The following is a 17,970-nucleotide window of genomic DNA, read 5'->3' as shown; positions in this document are numbered from 1 at the left end:
AAGGAGCCCATGCTTCCCTTCCCAGGAAGCTGCTGTCTCCCTGCCGAGTTGCTGTTTTAGGGAAGATGCGGTGGTCGGTCCTGGGAGCCAGCCATGGCAGCCCACGCCACGCCAGCCCCACCGTCCAGAGCCAGCCACGGGGTCTTGGATGATTAGCACCCAATCTACTCAGAATCACCCCCTACAGAGGAAAGGTAAAGACCAGCTTCCCTGAGGCAGGGCTTCTTGACGTCAGCACTGTCAGCACTGGGGCCGGGCCGGGCTTTGTCCAGGGGGGCCGTCCTGCACCTACTGGGGGTGTAGCCGAGCCCTGGCCTCTGCACCGGATGCCAGTAGCCTTCCCCTCCCAGCTGTCAATGAGAAGTGTCTCCAGGTGGTGCCAAACGTCTCCTTGTGGGCAGGGGAAGAGTAAAACCTCCCCTGGCTCTTCTTTCTAGACCCACATTCTTGCTTCGAGAGTTGATGCCCAGCAGTAAAGTGCAGGAGACACATTTGTTTAAAGGCTCTTGCTAAGAAGCAAAATGAGCACTTATTACAGCCAGCCTTCTAGACTAGGATTTCCTAACCTCGGTCATGTTTGCCTGGCTTTGCAGCAGGCCCAGTGAGCACCTTGGACTATTAGGCAACAATCAGCTTCCTCTTGTGGGAAGTGTGTGGGGACCCCCAGCTCCCTGCAAACATATTTCCCCACCTTCTTTGTCTTCCCTACAGGTCCTAAAGAGATGCTGTGTAACATGCCTCACCCTTCCAACGCTCAGCCCATCCTTCCGGTGGCTGCAGGGAAGCCCCTCCAGCCTTTGTCCAGCATTAGACATTTCTGCTGTGTGAGCATATCTGGAAGCCCATCCTGCTCTGCTCTGCCAAGTGCACTCAGCCATATTGGGACTGGACATTTATTTCCTTGGTTTCCGTTCAGAGGCAGGAGCTCGATGCAGTAGCAAATGGATACTAGAATCCCAATTTCCCCCTCTCACTGGTGAGCAAATTGAGTTTATTTTAATGGCATCCAGGCTGTTGATTTGTTTAAATCAGTTAAATGACCAAAGTGGTATTGTTTTTTCTGCTTGTTAAAGACAGTTGTGCATGCCATTCATCAATGTGTCTCGGGGCGTTATGCCCCGCATTGATGCAGGAGAGGCTTTCTTTCCCTGGGGAGCCCGCGGTCACTCCGGCCATCTGCCCTCACAGCCTCAGGCAGGGAAGCTCCCCGGTGTGCAGGAAAAGCAAATTCAAGGCCCCCCCATGCTGAGAACAGGAGCTCGTATGTCCTATGTGCTGGGTGAGGAGCCATGTAATTTGTCTGCGGATTCAGCAGTGGCCATGGGGTCGGGGGTGGCGACAGAGTGCCACCTGCTCTGCTGAACCAACTGGGGGAAAGACGCAGATTCATATCTGCAAAGATGCCCTCAGTCGTTGGCACAGCTGCTCCTTTGCGTGTGTTTTCCTTCTAAGGGAAGATGGCTGAGACCTCACTTTTCCAGCTCTGCAGGCCTTGGGTTGGGGTCCTGAGGGGCGGCCGGTTCTGTGGTGGATCGCAGCTGCCTGCTCCCTCCCTCTTGTCTCTCCGGGGCTGGTCCGTGTTCCCTCATGGCGGCTTGGCCTGTCCTGTCTGTTAAATGCGACAACTGATGCGTGTGATTTTGGTGATATGTCCAAGTAACTCCCAATATGTGAGAACAGATCAGACATGTTGGAAGGTGCTCAGCAGATGCAGAGCCCTAGGTCTGGGCAGCTTGGCTTTACTGAAAAGCTGCCTTGATGGCCCTGCTTCCTCGGACTGTGCCGAGCCGGGGGGCGCCCAGGGGCAGGGAAGCCTCAGCAGCCGAGGCCAGGGATTCACCGTGAAATCTGCAGCAGGGTGAGCAAGACCCCTGACTACCCCCAGGGGGAAGTTCTGTCCAGCATCCCCTAAAGGCCAAGAGCAGGGTTTTCCAACCTTGGCACTAATAATGTTGGGGCAGCGTAATTCTGTGTCTTGGGGGGCCATTCTGTGCATGCAAAGATGTATAGCAGCACCCCCAGATTCTACCCAACAGTCAAGTAGCACCCCACACGGCCCCCCATCTAGACATTTTCAGATGTTCTCTGGGGCCCAAACAGTGCTGGTTAAGAACAGTTGGGCTGGCGCCGGGGCGCTGCCCTCACAGAATCAGCCTTATGCGAGCCTGTCCCCTGGCCTCTGTGACTTCTGGATGTTCCCGCGTTCCCGGCCTGGGTAATGGAAGGCCTTGGGGATCTCGGGCTGTGGGGCAGGCCCACGGTTAGATGCTTGGGGCCCATCCTTTCCCCAGGAGGCAGTTTCCTCTGCAGACACAAGCTGGACTCAGACGGACCCTCAGAGCACAATGAGAACCCCCCGAGCCTGCTCCTGTGGGCACTGTGGTCTCAGGGGGGACCATAGTGGGACCCTCCATCCAGCTGCTCAATGCTCAGACACCCAACCCTGGGACTGACACAGGGGACCCAAGCGTTCTCTTCGTTGTTGACCTGGGAAGGCACTGCTTTGTAATAATGATGCTCCAGGGAGGAAATCTTAGAATCTGCGAATACGGCATTGAAACATTAATGCCCGTCATCATACAGGAGGTCTCAGGCAAAACTGTTTAAAAATAAATGAACAAACATTTTGTTTTTAAAAAGCCCTTTAGAGGTCATGGCTTGAATTCATGGTGATGCTTCTCGCATGTTTTTTTTTATGTTATGTTTTTTTAATAGCAACATAGGAGTACTAAATACACACAGGAAAGTTGATATAAGTGTTCCATTTACAATGTTTTCCAAATACATAGTTCTGAAATACAGAAACAACTTAAAAAAAATCTGGAATAAAAGTTCACCTGTATGGAAATCACACCCAGCCCCATCTACCCACCCAAATATATTGTGTCGTTTGTTTATTAACATGATTATGATATGCATTTAAAGAAAAACACAACAGTAAACTACAATAGTTTAACGCTCCCAAGAAGAATGATATATAAATATGTCTATAAGAACAACTGTGGTATAGATATATATATATAACACTTAAAACAGAGAGGCTTTTGTTTTTCTGTTGAAAAATAACCAGTGCTCCATGTAAAAGTATAAATAAACAGTTAACAGTTTATTGTATCAGAAAATAATTTAGGAAAAGCAAAATAAACCCAGCTTTACTATACATGAGTCAGCAGGGAAAAATAAAGTTCTGAAACATTCAACTTAAAACCTGTGAAAATAGGCCCCTGGGGCCTTTGCTATGAAGTTTCTGGTCCTGTGGGTCAGGTACATGGTGTGCGAGTTTCGGTTCCATGGGTGAGCCAGACAGGAGAGGGGAGACATGGCCTCCTCTCTTTAAACTGATAAAATTAGACCTGGTGAATTCAAGTGTTTTTCAAATATGCTAGGGAGTATGAGAATGGGAACGGATCCTGTTTCTCAGACATGTGACTCTCAGATGCCCTGGGTGAGAAATCTGCCCAATAATTTGGGTGTTTCTATGTATTCTGTTTATGCCACCCTAATGCCCACATGCATCCAGTGGCCACACCAGTGATGTGAAAACAAAATCCAAGTGGCTGGACTTCCTTTTTATAAAACAGACATTGAGCCAGATTTGTGGAGGGTGCTAGCCGCGGGGGATCTCTGCAACTTGCCCTCTCACTAGTTCTGAATTTGATGAGTGGTTTCCACAGGATTCAACAACAAAGGAAGGATCTCAGCTATTTGCCTTCTGTTTGCATATTGGTATTTTCTAAACGTTTTGCAGTAAATAAGTATTCCTTTTGGGGAAAAAAAGGAAAAGAAATTAAAGATATCATCAATGCATGCCTTCTACTTCCTCCAACATCCAGTTTAATACTTTCCAGGTTTAACTCGTAGTTGAGGAGCCCCTCACTCGATACACACGTGCAGAGGAACTGAAAACTGAGTTTCAGCCCCGTGAATCTCTTGTCGAGCGATCCATCAACCGCAAGCAGACTTTATCAACAATGTCATTAAAGCACAGGGGAGGCTCTGCTGTTCTTTTCCTGTGAATGATTTTAGCTGAAGGCTAATGGTGCTCTAGGCCCCAGCGCCTACCACCTTGTGCGGAATGATCCAGACGAGGTTGCCAGAAGAGGGGAAAGAAAACCTCTCTGACTGTTAAGAAAACAACTATCAGGCATCCAAAACTGGCCCTGTGTTTCCCCAGATTTCAACACTTCATTCCAAAACTTTGCAAGTTCCCTCCACCTCCCCTGAGTGGCGAGTGGCTCAGGGGGGCAGTGAATGACGTGCATGGCTCTGTCTTCCCACCCATCCGTGCCACACGTGAAGGTCTCCAAAATGCTGCTGAGTCTCAAGCCATTCCTTGTCATCTCAGGCTCAGAACTCATCTTTAAGGATCAATTTTATGGCCAGTTGACTGAGAACCAACTTTGCTAAGAGACATCTGCCTCTGGCTTTGAGGAAGCCATCCAAATGCAAGTGAAAAGCAAACAAAACAAAACAAAAAAAAGTGTGCGTAGGTCACGGCAGTTCGATTCAAAGACGGTGTGGCCAAATGCCAGCTCTGTAATGCCCTTGACTTTTCAAACCCAGTTTCCCAGTTCAAGGCCCTATCCTGGGAGAACGGTTGTGCAGAAGTCACATCACACTTAAGAGCATCTTAGAGACCCTCCTCTCCAGAACGTTCCTGTACATTCATGTTGACTTGCTGTAACTGAAGAAAACTACACTCACGTTGCTTTGTAGACCTTAAGTCACATGACTTGATATTAGAAATCCATGTGCATGAGAGGAGATAATACGGCGTGCAGTGCACAGCCCCAAATACTCTGGAGGCAGAGAGGACATTCTATCTGGTAGCAGTGGCTGTCACACAGAACCTTGTCGGGAACAAGGCAATCGATCAGCCTGTCGCTATGCCCTTACATGGATGATAACAGCCTGAGACTTCAGCACAGCCCTCGTCTCCTAGGCCAGTCAGTCCTCACAGGGTGGAAATTGGGTTTGGGGTGTCCCAGTGGCTCTCTGCTGTCCCTTCTGGCCTGGCTGAGGAGTGGGACAGATGGATGGTCTCTTGGGAAATGGGGCAGTGGTCCAGGAGGGGGTAGGGGTGCACACCTTGTGGTGTCTACCACAATGATCTGAAACACGTACATGGGGATCCTCAAAGGGCTTTAGTGGCTGCAAGTCTCCATGGCACATGGCGGTACAGGACAGCAGAATGCTCTTGCTTTTCCGTGGCCGAAGCCCTCCCTGATTCTCTAGTAGCAGTAGCCTGCCAGATTCAGCAAGACCGACATTGACCGACAGTTTGCCAGCCCAAAGCTATAAACAGCAACGCTAAATGGTCTTATTGCAGAATTTCAGAAATCTGACAACAGCTAGCCCGTGTGCTCAGCTGAGTTTATGGCCGCATAAGAATGAGGCTTTTAGGCAGTGGTTATTTGGTGTTGCAAATATTTGGGTGCTGATTAATGCACGAAAACCCAGGTCTCCAGATAAGTCTATTTTAAGAGTGATCACTTAGGACAAAGCTCATTAACTTTCATGAAGGAGAATTTCCGACTGTCCGGTCCCATCTGCATTTATTCCTGCCACACATAATTCAGCAGATGTTTCACTGGGAGATTCAAGATATTGGCAATAGTTAATGCAGCCCCAGGGGGTGTCCTAGCAACTTTCTTGGTTTATTATAGCATCCCATTTAATTCATACTATCTGTGGTACTTGTGTTCTGATTCCGACCTACATGGAAAAGATACCATAGCCATTTGCACACCCACTGATCTTTCCCTGCTCCTCACCAGCTGTTGAGACTACTTCCACCTTAAGTGCTTACGATCCTATGTCCCAGGAGGACAAGGTCGGCCCAGTTCATGCCATGCCTCTCAGACCGACACTGCTCCATATACGACTTAGATTTATGGCTTCATTCAAAACAACTCTCCGGATTCTATGCTCAGTGACTCGGGGAGCATCTAGCGGGGAATCCATCAAGCAGGAAATGCACTGGAGCCCCAACACAGACACAGGTTATGACCATGTTGACTATTTTCTTCAGGTACCTTTGCTATTGGCCGTGAGGTGTGCATTTACGAGTGGCACGTGCAGGCTTGCGGGATATCTGGGGATCCATGGAGAGAAAACTCTCGCCCCCAGTCCACTGCTGTCCGTGCACTACCGCCCTGAAGGGCTGTGACCTCACAGCATCCTGCCTCTTGCTTCTATGTTTCTGGTGCTACTTCGTGCACAGCTTTCTCATCAGTGGCAGCCTGCATGTTTAACTCCCTCACACCAAAGTGCAGTGGGATAGAGGGGGAAGTGCAAGCACATCAGAGCCCGGCTGTCTGTTCTAGGGGGAACACTCCTCTGATAAAATGCAAATGCTTCCACTGGCCCTTTGGCATAAAGGGAGATGATGCGGAGCCACTGTCCCCAGCCGGGATGGCCTGCCCACACAGTGATGGATTTGAACTCCAGAGATCAGCGACAGCTTCCTTGCTGGCTGAGATCTCTCTGGAATCACCCCGATATCAAAAGCAGCTCAGACTTCCCGTGTGTTTGAAGGCTGGGGGGATCTAAGAGATGACGAGTCTCTGCCTGCACCTCTCTTTCCCCCCTCCTTACAATCAAACGCAAACCCTATGAAAGGCAAAACTGTGCAGGCTCCACATTTTTTGGAAGAAAGGGCTGGGAGCATATTTCAAAATGTCAGTCATTTAAGACCTGGCTGGAAACCCCGTGAATAATCCTGCACGTAACTAACCCACAAACCGTGGCTCAGGGTGGGGGAGGATGGACACGTTTGTCTGCAGAGCTGGGAGCACATCTATGGAGATAAGTCAGGAAGAAAAGTCGAAGACTCTCAGATGGTGAGAGTTCGGCTCATTTATGTGGGCTGTGCTATTTACACTGGAAAACAAACCATCAAAAAACAGTATGGCATAGCAAATTGACGAACGGCACGAAAATAACCATTCCAAAATTACACAAATCATGGCATGTTTGGGAATAACTGCTTACTTCAAAGCAGATGTCGTTTAAGAAGTGCCTCGCTATGTGTGAGCAGCGTGGAGGGTGAGCTTTCGAAAAGGCAGTTGCCTTCTCTCCCCAGGAGGGAGGGTGCTCGCTGGGCACTGCAGGGCCCTGCAGGCTGCAGCTCTAGTCCTTGAATTCCTTTGTCCTCCTTGAGACCTGCCGCCCTAATGGTGACCTGACAATGTGGTAGGTGCATGAGAACGGGTTCATGCAGAGAGGGACTGATCAGGCCAGAGGGTGGCCCTCCTGCTGGCCCCGCCTCTCCACTTCCCCTGAGCTGCCACTCCTTGTCCGGTGGCGGAGGGGGTCGGTGGAAAACAAGGCGGAACAGCATGTAATGACGGGGGCATCTTGTTCTCAGCGTTGCTCTGCGTTTTTGTCCGGGAGCTCTCAGTATGGCCTTAAACCCAGACCCACCCTCAGGAAGCAAGTGGGGATCCCACATTAGGAGAGGATGGCAGCGGTGGAAAGACAAAGAGACCCTGATGGCTCCTGCCTCTCTCCCGTACTGGCCTCCCATCATGAATGACCTGCCGCTTCCCAGAGCTGACGGAAAACCCAGAGGACGGGACTGGGTCCGTCCTGCTCCTCCCCGTATGAGGTTCACAAGCTCTGGTTGACTAAGCAGAGGGAGGGGTGGCCAGCTCATCGCGGTGAGCCACCACGCTCTCGGGAGCGGCGTTTTCCTAAAAAATGCGCATGGTGAGACAAGAGCGGCCTGGGAATCTCGACAGAACTCAAGGAGGCCCCAGCACCTTCTCTGACTGTGACTGGTGGACGACTCCAGGGAGGAGGTGGGCATAGCCCAGCCGAGTGCCTGCACTCACTATGCTGAGACCTCCCTGATGAGTGGGTGACAATGTCAAAATAGGGACAAAGAAGAGGTGTGTATGGATGTCGTTTTGAAATGAAAGCCACCCGGAGGTCCAGCCTGACCGTGAAAGGGCTGCCGGTGCCAGTCCTGAACCTGAGCTTGGTTCCTTGTCTCGTCCGAGAGACTGGGGTTGGCCAGCTTCCTGAGCCCCTGACGGTGCTGGGCCAACTGGGAGAAGCCGCGAAAGAGAGGGGATCTCTCCACGGGCAACTGCCAAAAGGCCAAGCAAGGTGGGGGGTTGGGGCTCTGAAGAGTTCATTTCCTAACACAACACCTGGTGGTGGACATCCATGCACTATATTCCCAAAGCCCATCTGGTTCTGGAAGGTTCTGTCTGATGATGTTGAAATGTGGCTGAGAAAGAGCCCCGTATTTGTGCAAACAGTGCTCAGAGACCGCAAGATCCCTGGAGCATTTACTGAATTCCTGGTGGTCAAGTTCAGACAGTTAGTGGGACTTACTGGTAAACCCAGGTCTCTGAGTTTAAAATGCTTTACTCAGGACTAGATGAATATCTGGGAGTAGAACCCAGAACAAAAACTACACCCAAACTCAGGACTGGGAAGGAGCAGAAGCCTTGGGAGGAGGCATCCCCTCCTACGTGGCCTCTGCTTCCCACGCAAGAAGGATGCTAATTTTGAACACAGGGAACCATCCACTGTGCCCCAGGGGTCCCTACATTTCCTCACTGTGCGTGAGCGGGCCGGGGCTGGGAAGGAAGACTCGGTGGGCACCCGGCCCGGTGCTGTCAGGGATGCTGCTGACATCTGAGCCCCGTGGAAAAGGATGGGGAAGCTTTCCTGGCCGTGCCTGGAGTGTCTTCCCCTTAGCACTCAGGACTTGTGAAAGAAAGTAATTGCACCCTTTATTTCAACCAAATAAATGACACCAAGTGGATGAAGATGAGATGTGATGATCCTGGAAATGGACTCGACTGCACAGCAGGGTTCCCCAAAGCCCAGCCAGTTGCCTGGAAGCTTTGAGGGTCTGTGGGCGGGCAACGGGTAGGTGTGCCGCTCCAGCGGGGCCCAGGTTGGTGGCGTTCCAGATTCACTGAAAGGATGAGATGGAGGCAGCCGCAGATGCAGGGGCCCCACCAGTCCACATGCTTTCTGGCAGACAAAAAAGCTGAAGCAAATGTAAAGACCGGGCCCTGGGGGTTGAGATGCAACCATGGTGGGATGCTGCTAACAGACTCCAAAATCCAGAAAGCCAAGAAGAGGTTCACTGAGCCACCCAGAAGGTCACCCCAGGGCTGCAGAGGATGGCCTGGCCCAGCCTTTTAACCTGGTCTACATGCATTTCACTAGATTGCTTCAGGCACCCAACTGGCGAAATCCAAGCTGCACGGACCATTCACAGGAGACAGGCCACGCATGCCCACCTGGGATCCCCCTAAGGAGGAAATGTCCTCTGGTGGGGAAGAGGCTCAGAGGGACCCTCACATCCCCTACAGAGGCCCCTACTGATGAACAAAAGGGCACCAGGCTGCCCTTATAATGTGGGGAGCGCAGAGCTGCCCACCCAGGACATGGCAGTATTTTAAATGATATGTGGTTAGGATTCTCTGCAATAAGACTCCAGTCTAGGGACACTATTTCCACTGGGAATCTCCAAAGTAGGATTCTTGATGGCAAAACACAAATGTTGACCAACAAGAGCTGACAAGAGAGTGGCTTTGCCACCAAGCTGCAAAGTTACGCTGGGGTTCAAGAACCAGCAGGCCACCCCTGCCCACCGGTGCGTGGGGAAGACAGGCGGGCAGCCAGGGCTTGGCTGGGTCCCACACACGTGGAATCATCTCTCCTTTTCAAACACACTGGGGTCCTCGTATATTTCTGAGTTCTGCTCTGACATACGCACACACATTATAAGGATATATTCCTTTAATTTTTGGAACTGGAAAATTTCTTTAATTCAGTCTATGCTTGTCTAACACAAAGATGCCCGAGAATCCACCTACATCGCCCGTATGACACTCGGGCCCGTTTGTAAGCAGCCGGCTACGCAAAGGTGCGCATGGCTGCTAGGTAGCTTCTTCAAACAATTACATGAAAAAAAGATCATATTTATGAGTGTATATATATCTATGTATACATATGTATGTATATAAAGCCATGGCATTCTTAATTCTGCCCCAAGATAGTGTATCACACATCTGGTGCCACTCACTAAATACCCAGCAAATGCAAGATGTGCCCCTTAAGGATCTCTTTGCATAGGTCCAGGCCGTCCCCAGGGAAGATGGCAATGGTACAGGGTCACCAGATAGAATATGCTCACTCGTGGAACTGTGTTTCCAATATATGCATATGTGTTTGTGTGTGCACATGACGTGTGTGTGTGTGTGTGTGTGTGTGTGTGTGAGTTGCCAAAGTAGAAAACATCAGTTTATTCTGTTCGTACTAATAAGCATGTTAAATAAATCAGATTTTGTAACCGATAACACATTTTTTTTAAAAAGGAACATTGAAGATCATCAAAAATTGCTACAGTACAAAATAAGTGTGTGTGTGTGTCTGTGTGTATTTATATATATATATATATATATATATGTATGTATATATATATATGTATATTAACCAGAAATAGTGACTCTGTCGGAAGAGGCTCCCACCCCTGTCTTCTGCGGGGTTTCTACACGTGGTCCGCTTGGCTTCGGCTTTGTCCCCACATCTTCCGGGTCAGTACATGGCACATAATGGTATTATTGGCACAGATTCAGAATCGTAGTACAAATCCCAGGCTCCGGGTGCATCCTTCTGTCCTTTCTGCTTGGCCTCCGTCCCTGTCTGCCTCCAGGTCCTCCTGGTCTGTCCTCTTTCCGTTCTCCAAAGAGAACACTGGGAGAAGGCAGCCCCCCGTAGGCGTGAGCATTTTTATAAAAATATATTTGGCCTATAGCGTCCTGGTCGTTGAGGTCCCCACCAGCAAACAGAAGTGGCAGGTGTGGGGACCCTCCCCCTTAGATAGTCTAGTTTTAGGTTTTGTGTGTTTTTGTAATTTTATTTTTTTACAGGTTCACCAACGGAATCCTGTGTGGAAAGAAAACAAAAAGAGATTAAACGGCAGCCAGCAAGGCAGCCTCTCCGAGCCTGTGTGGCCAGGCCCAGCTGCCCGGCTGGCTGCCCAGCTGCGCTGCCAGCAGCCACTGGTGTCCTCAGAACACGGAGGGCGTCTACCAGACCTGGTCACTGGGGGTGCGACCCTCCTGGGAGTCCCCGGGATGTGAAGTGGGCCGGGGCCTCGTGCCAACGGTAGCCGATGGAGGCGTTGTCTCTGCTAACCCAAGGAGGCTGGGCGCCCCATGCATTAACTCAGGGGCCATCCCCTGAGCCTGCAGGTCGCTGAAGGCTGCCCCCCTTTCCAGCTCCTCCCTGCCAAGGGCAAAGGCTGCCCACCACCTCCGGAATGGCCAGGGCCACGGAGCCCATTTCAACGCACTACTCAGCTGCAGCCCAGAGACCGGCACTCGGGGGCCATGAATGGACTGTATCAGGAGGAGCCCTGGCAGGCAATCTTGGTGGAGGGAGAAGCTGAATCCACATGTGCACAGGCCGGACCAGCCACAAAGAATGGGCAGCCCCAGTGCAGCCTGGGTGTGCCCCTTGGAATGTGGGGACCCCAGCGTCGGCATCGCCCGAGTCAGAGAACTCCAGCCGTCAGGAGCGTGGCCAGGGGAGCAGGGGTGCGCCATAGCTCGGCCTGGAGCCCCCTTGGCTCAGAGATGGTGCTTTGGATGGGGCTTTGTTCCCTTCTGCTGTCACCCAGGCTCCCAGCAGCACTCCTGAACCATGGGAAAATAGGGCCCTCGAATGGCGTCCAGAGGAATGCCACTGTTCCCTCCTCTATGCGGGGGAGATGAGTTAGAAAGGGCACAGGGGTGGGTGATTCCACAGTGCAGCGGGGGGAGGCGCTCGGCGGGGGCTGGGGCATTTCCACGGCCATTCCCAGGGCCAGCGGGCCAGGCCGGCCACTGCTGCATCGGCGGAGTGATTCAGAAATAGAGGTTCCTGGGCCCAGAAACGGGTCCTCTGAGCTGGGCCTGTGGCCAGAGTTCCACAAGCTCCCAGATGACAGGCCAGCCTGTTTTTCTCAGCTGCCTACAGTGTGGGGTTCTTCTGAATCAAATAAGCCCACTGGGTGATGGTCTCTGGGGTGAGGGTGGGAGAGTCCCGGGTGGGGGACACACTGCAGGCTGCAGGACAGCGACCTGCTCACACTGTCCTTGTCACCTTCGCCAAGAGCCTTAGCGCATCACGTCCACCCCACCTGGCCAGGAGAGGGCGCTCGTTCCCTCTTGGGATCCCCCGTAGTCTGGACGCGGGATGCAAGTCCTTTGCCTTCCTTCTCCCTCCAAATGACACCTCCAGGAGCCCTACAGGGAATGCCCACGCGCCTCTGGCGTCGGCAGCCCACTCTGCTGCGGGCCGGAGCACCATAGCGAGTGCAGAGGATCCGTCAGGGGGGTGCTGGACCACCCCCCACAATTTCCCTCCAGCTGTGCTCCACCCTGCTCCCCGCCAGCCTCCTACACTTTCCGGGATTTGGGCAGAGGGCTGTTAAAAAAGTGAAGCCACTGAAACAGAGAGAAATGGCCCTTTTGTGCCTATCTGCAACCTAATGTTTGAAAGTTAAAGAGTGCAGAGACAAATCCTGTGTGATCCCACTGAGAGGACATCTCTAGAGGGGTCACAGCCAGAGGCAGAGAAGGGTGGTGCTGCCGGCTGGGGGAGGGGAGGGGAGTTGCTGCTGGATGGGGACAGAGCTCCAGTTTGGAAAGATGAGAAAGTCCTGGAGATGATGGTGGGGACGGCCGCACAGCCACGTGAATGCGCTCCATGCCACAGTACTGCACTGCTAAAATCCTGGGACTTGGGGAGTCTCCAGTTCAAGCTGGCATCCTCATCCCAGTGAGAAGACTGGCAGCCCCCTCCTCACTCTCAGATGGGCCCAGGGTCAGACCCCAAGTCCCGTGGCTGCCCACCCTGCAAGGGAGGTTTCCTGTGAGAACTGCTGCCTGGCTGTGTTCCGTCCTTTCTGACCCTAACCGGACAGAGGGCTCCTTCCCCCGGGCCGCACCTCCAGGGGTCTTCCGGGCAGCCTTTCCATGCCGTGTTCCTACGTTAAGTCTTCAGTGCTCTGACACCTGCCGCCTGGGTCCCCCTGGGAAGGTCTCGCCTCCGCTCCATGTTCCAGCACCCCGGAAGTGGGGATCTCAGACTCCAGTCCTTCCTTCCTGCTGAGGGACAGGCCCTGCCCTCCGCAGTCCCTGTTTGGAGCCGTCTGTTAGGGCGTCCGCCCTAGGGCTCCGAGGCACAGGATAGCTGTGCTTGCACATATCCAGGCGTGTGTTTCAGGGTGCCTGACATGGCCACCTTTGGCTCCCCCAGGGTTCCAGCTCTGTGCCTGGCCCCGGGGGGAAATCAATGCCGATGAAGCTAAGAGAAGAGGCATCTGGTAGGAGCAGCTTTGTCCTCAGCCCCAAGACTAAAGCCTCAAGCGATGTTCTCGCACTGCCTGCAGGTGGACGCTACAGGGAGAGGCCCATCCAGGGCGACGGGGTCCCTAGGGCATGTGCCTGTGCCCCTGTCTCAGGATGAGTGAGGGAGAGAGGCATGGGGGAGGGGAGGGGAGGGCTCAGGCATCGTGGCCTCCAGAGCCAGACCGGCTTCCTGCAAGGGCAGCCTCCGGCCAGGAGGGGGCGTTAGAAGCTACACACCTGGGCGGCCCTCCAGGTCTGCCCCATGCTTGCACTCAGCTTGTGGGGAGGACTGCAGTTTTCCTGTCCCAAAGGCTCAGCACGTGAGCCTCTCAGCTGGGTTTTAAGCCCAAGAGGGTCCACAGGGGTCGTGCATCCCCCGGTCAGCTGGGAAGCTAGATGGGTGAGGCCCAGACGTCCTGGCTGGAGAATGATGCTGGAGGCAAGGTTGTCCATGCAGTCGCGGCCACAAAGGGAAGCTTGTGTTGCGAGGTGATCCCAGAGATGGGATCTGGGATGAGCTCTGACTCTGGAGAGGCTGGTGCCCTCTGCTGCCTGGAAGGGGATTCTGGCTCCTCTGGCCCTGCCAGGCTGCAAGTCGCAGGGTGGGTCGTGGGCTGAAACATCAGAGTCCGCTGCTGCAAAACAGAGAGCCGACTCCTGCAGGTCCCCGGGGCGCGGAGCAGCTAGTGAGAGTCCCTGCGGAAAGGGCTGCCTTCCTGCAGTTTGGAAGGGCTGCCTGAGGGACCTGTTTCTGGAAGGGTCTGGATGTTGCTTTGAAAGAAGTGTTTTCCTTTGAATTACAGAAGCTGGATATTCTGCTAATGCATTTTTTTACAAAAGAGAGGGAAGGGCTCAGGTGCATTTCTTGATTTTTTTTTTTATTAGTTATGTCTTCAGTGTGTTTTTGAAAATAATAACATGATTTATTTCTCACTTGCTTCAGATGCAAGAGATTTTATTACTTCTCAGGCTCCGTTGGGAATAAAGTGGCCTTGGCAAATGCAAAGATCGGAACACTAATGAGGTTTTCTGAAGTTTACTTGCTACATGAAAAATGACAGGAAATTAGCCCAAGAGTCAACAGTAGGTGTACGTCTGAGGTCCCTCTCCCTGGCGCTCTGGAAGGTCGGCTGCACTTTGTCTCGTGCAGAAGGGCCCAGGGCCCCACTGTGGAGGTAGCCTGAGGCAAGGATTTGCTGGAATCTGTTGGGGACCCTCTCCTGTAATTGGGGGTCATCCTGACATAGCTCCTCAGATGGAGTTGGGAAGTAGGGTCCAGACGCTTTGAGAAGAGCGCAGTCCACTGGGGCCCAGTGTCTGCCCAGATGGGGTGCCTATGTCCACTTGCCTGGGCATGGGGGACAGTACATCGGCAGGGAAGTGAACTCAGCCACACTGGGGTCCCCAGAGTGTGTTGGGGTCAGCATGAGCAGACAAGACATTGTAACAAACTGCTGTGTCATCATTAAAAATGCATTTGCAGTGGCTTAACAGCTACACAAGAGATAAATATCCTCTCTGGCTCTTAAACCTTAATTAAACGTTTTAGTATTAATTGCTATTTATTTAAGGGACAATAAGCACCCTAGTAAATCTGAACCATCTTCCTGGCTATTCTCTGCTCGATGCTCATGTCCAGGCATTAATTGCAAGAATCGGAGACTCAGAATCCGAATGCTGTCCTCCCGGCGGGTGATGAACGGTCCGTCCGACACACAGCAACAGGATCTTCAAACATTTATCAGGCCTAACAAGGCTGTTTGCACAGCCCTCCTGGTCCACGTATCTGCAGCGAGCTGATGCTTTGTGTCCACGGGCAAGAGGCAGAGCAGCCAGGCTCAGACTCAGTCCTGTGGGTGGTCCTCGAGGCCCCAAATGGCCACCTGAGGCCCACAGCACATGAGTCAAGCTCTTCAGAGACAAAGACGTGCCCTCCTGTACATGGGGGTCACCCTGACATAGCTCCTCGGATAGAGTTGGGAAGTAGGATCCGGACACTTTGAGAAGACTGCAGTCCACTGGGGCCCATCTGGAGGCACCTGGCTGGGGTGGCCCTCACTTGGGATGGCATATGGGGAGGGCCTGCCAACACCGTTTGCTGGCCGGATTGCTGGGCTAATGAAGCCAGGAAGGTTCTCTGGGGCAGAGGAGGAAGTAAAATCACTTTTTTTGATGCTGAAAAAAGTCAGCGCTGCACCTCTCCATCTCGATGTGGATGAGGAGGCTTTTGGAAAGGGGCCTTCATCTACCCCCACCCAACTCTTCCCACTTGGGGCTGGGGCGAGGGTTCAACAGGGAACAGAAGCTGGGGGCTGAGGCTCTCTGACGGCGGGCAGAGCCAGGCAGCCCTGCACTCACACCCTGACTGACCCCAGGCACATCACTTCACCTCCCATGCCTCATTGTCCCCCTCTGTACGTCGGGGCTGCTGGGAGGACTGTGTGAGTTCCTAGACCTCCAGAATGCTCCAATGAGCTGCCATCTGAACATCTACGTTAGGGAGCTGCCCCGACTGGTGGGGGCTTCCTGGATTACAACGCGTGTCTGCCTCAAGTCCGGGAGCCCAGAGCTCTTGTACGAAGAGAGAGGAGGTCTTTGATGTCAGGGCCAGCATCTCCCAGGTCGGTATTATTCTTTCATGCATTTTAAAAATCCTAACCGAGATGCTGGCAACCACCCGGCCTGGCCAAGCAGGTGGGAACCCGACTGCTAATAAGCAGGCCCCCCGTTGCTAACCGGGTTGGAACTCCAGAGGCAGTTCCAGCTGCAGCCTTAATGAGATGAGTCCCATTGAGGCAGACAGACCAAGTTCCTGATGGATGGGTCATGCCGGCGCATGTGGCCCCCAGGTGGCTGGGGACAGACTGCGTCGCACCTACACACACAGTGCCAGCAAAGGCCTTTTGGGGGTGGGGTACAGGGGGCTTACTTTCCATCCTAATCTAATCACATTTCTTTGCCCGCTGGCTGAACGTCATGCTAAGCAGGTCGTTTTGGCTTTGGAACAAGAAGTGAGGGCTGGAGACTTGGTTTGGAGCAAACACGTGATTCATTAGGCCTGGAATCAGGGATTGACGACTCATTAGTACCTCTGAGAGCATCTGGCTCCTCCTGCCAGGAGAGGCTGCGAGCCAAGCCCTCGGAGGCTCATGCTAGTGCCCCCAAGGGAACACTCTCCCTGCCTAGGGCGGGGGGGGCCCTCATCCACTCTGACAAAGGTGTTCTCCACTTGGTCCCCCTACCAGAAGGTGAGAGAAAATAAGAGAAGACTCAAATATAAGTAGAACCAGCCTGGGTTCTCTACTTATGGAAGAGGCCCACCATCGTGTTTAGGAGGAATATTTGGGGGAAAATATTCTGTCTGTGGATGAGCAAAATGCAGGTCCCTAGAAAACCTAGCATCAAAAAGAAAAACAGAAACAAAACAACCCCCAAACCCTTGGGGGCCTCTGCCAACTGTGCACAGAGAATATGTGCAGTCATGGGGGTGAAATGCTCTTCCCTCTGCCTGCAGCCGGAGTGTTCAGGAGATTCGTGTAGGAAAACAATTTAACATTAGCATTCAAGTTAATATCACTGAAAGGAGACTGACTGTTCCCATTCAGCAGAGCGTGGAACATTCCTGTTGGGCGCTGCTCCCTGGCTTCAGATGAGTCGATGTCTCCACTTTCCGCTCCCTGTCACATTTTCCTTATCTCTTCTTTTTACATTTCAGAATCATGTTAATTCTGCCCCACGCCCTCCCCGTGTAGAGACAAGCGATGGAGGCGGGAAGCCTGCCCACTTGGCCGCCACCCTCACCTCTCCCTGTGCAGGGCAACGGGAGCTACGAATGCCACTCCTTCCAAGAACTCATTTCCCTGCCGTGCAGGCTGCATACAGGGAGGCCTTCCTCTGGGACGGAAGGGTCCTGCGGAGACCACACGATGCTGCATGTCCGACAGGCTCTGCCCCCAGGACGCCTCTAACTGGTGCCACAGAGCAGCCCCAAGCCCAGCTCGCCCCATGCATTCAGGATGGGGACGCCACTGGAATTCCACCTGCCGTGCCCAGAAGGGCCCCCGGGGATCCTGGGGAGGAGATGGGTGGGGAAGGTGAGGTCAAAGGGAAAATCGATGTCCAAAAATGAGGTACGTACCATAAGATGGACACACGGCGTCTGCCCTGCCCCCAGGAGGTAAAAAAGACTTCGGCCAGTCAGCAGGATATTTCGAACCATTTCTCAGACACAAAGGCCACAGGAATAAGATGCCGATCAGAAGAAGAGGGTCTGCAGCAAGCAGAGAAATGGGCTCGCATGTCGCATGTGCTCCTACAGAGCACCCAACGGCAGGCTGGCTCGGGCCTGCGGCAGGAAACTGGTTTCTTGAGTCGGAAAGAACCCAGGAAGGTCATGCTCAGCTTGGCCCCACTGGCCTTCAGCAGGAAGGGTCCCTCCCCCTCCCTGTGGCTGGCTGACGCGCCCTTCCGCCCTGGAAGGCCTCGGAGGACCCACAGCCTCAGGGATCCGTGCACAGAAGGAACCCGGCCTGGAAGCCGGAAGGCGGGCTTCCATTTCAGACTGAAGTCTTTGGATTTTCCAGACCAGCACAAAGCTCAGGTG

At 52.9% G+C, this 17,970-nt stretch overlaps 1 protein-coding gene across 1 annotated transcript in view; it reads right to left on the bottom strand.

Annotated features, from left to right (window-relative positions):
• Nucleotides 1-7,574: 7,574 nt before the first annotated feature.
• Nucleotides 7,575-17,970, bottom strand: part of AJAP1 (adherens junctions associated protein 1) — a 113,719-nt gene continuing 103,323 nt past the window's right edge. Inside the window, exons 5-6 of the mRNA XM_036925441.2 lie at nt 17,506-17,637; nt 7,575-10,917 (exon numbers count right to left, since the gene is read on the bottom strand). Coding sequence (XP_036781336.2) covers nt 17,565-17,637 — 73 coding nt within the window. The 3' untranslated portion in view covers nt 7,575-10,917; nt 17,506-17,564. The remainder of the gene's footprint in view (nt 10,918-17,505; nt 17,638-17,970) is intronic.

This window comes from Manis pentadactyla, chromosome 4 (genome assembly GCF_030020395.1).
Source record: "Manis pentadactyla isolate mManPen7 chromosome 4, mManPen7.hap1, whole genome shotgun sequence".
Taxonomy (NCBI): Eukaryota; Metazoa; Chordata; class Mammalia; order Pholidota; family Manidae; genus Manis; species Manis pentadactyla.
Note: the sequence above shows the minus strand (reverse complement) of the source record. Positions and strands in the feature narration are given on the sequence as shown.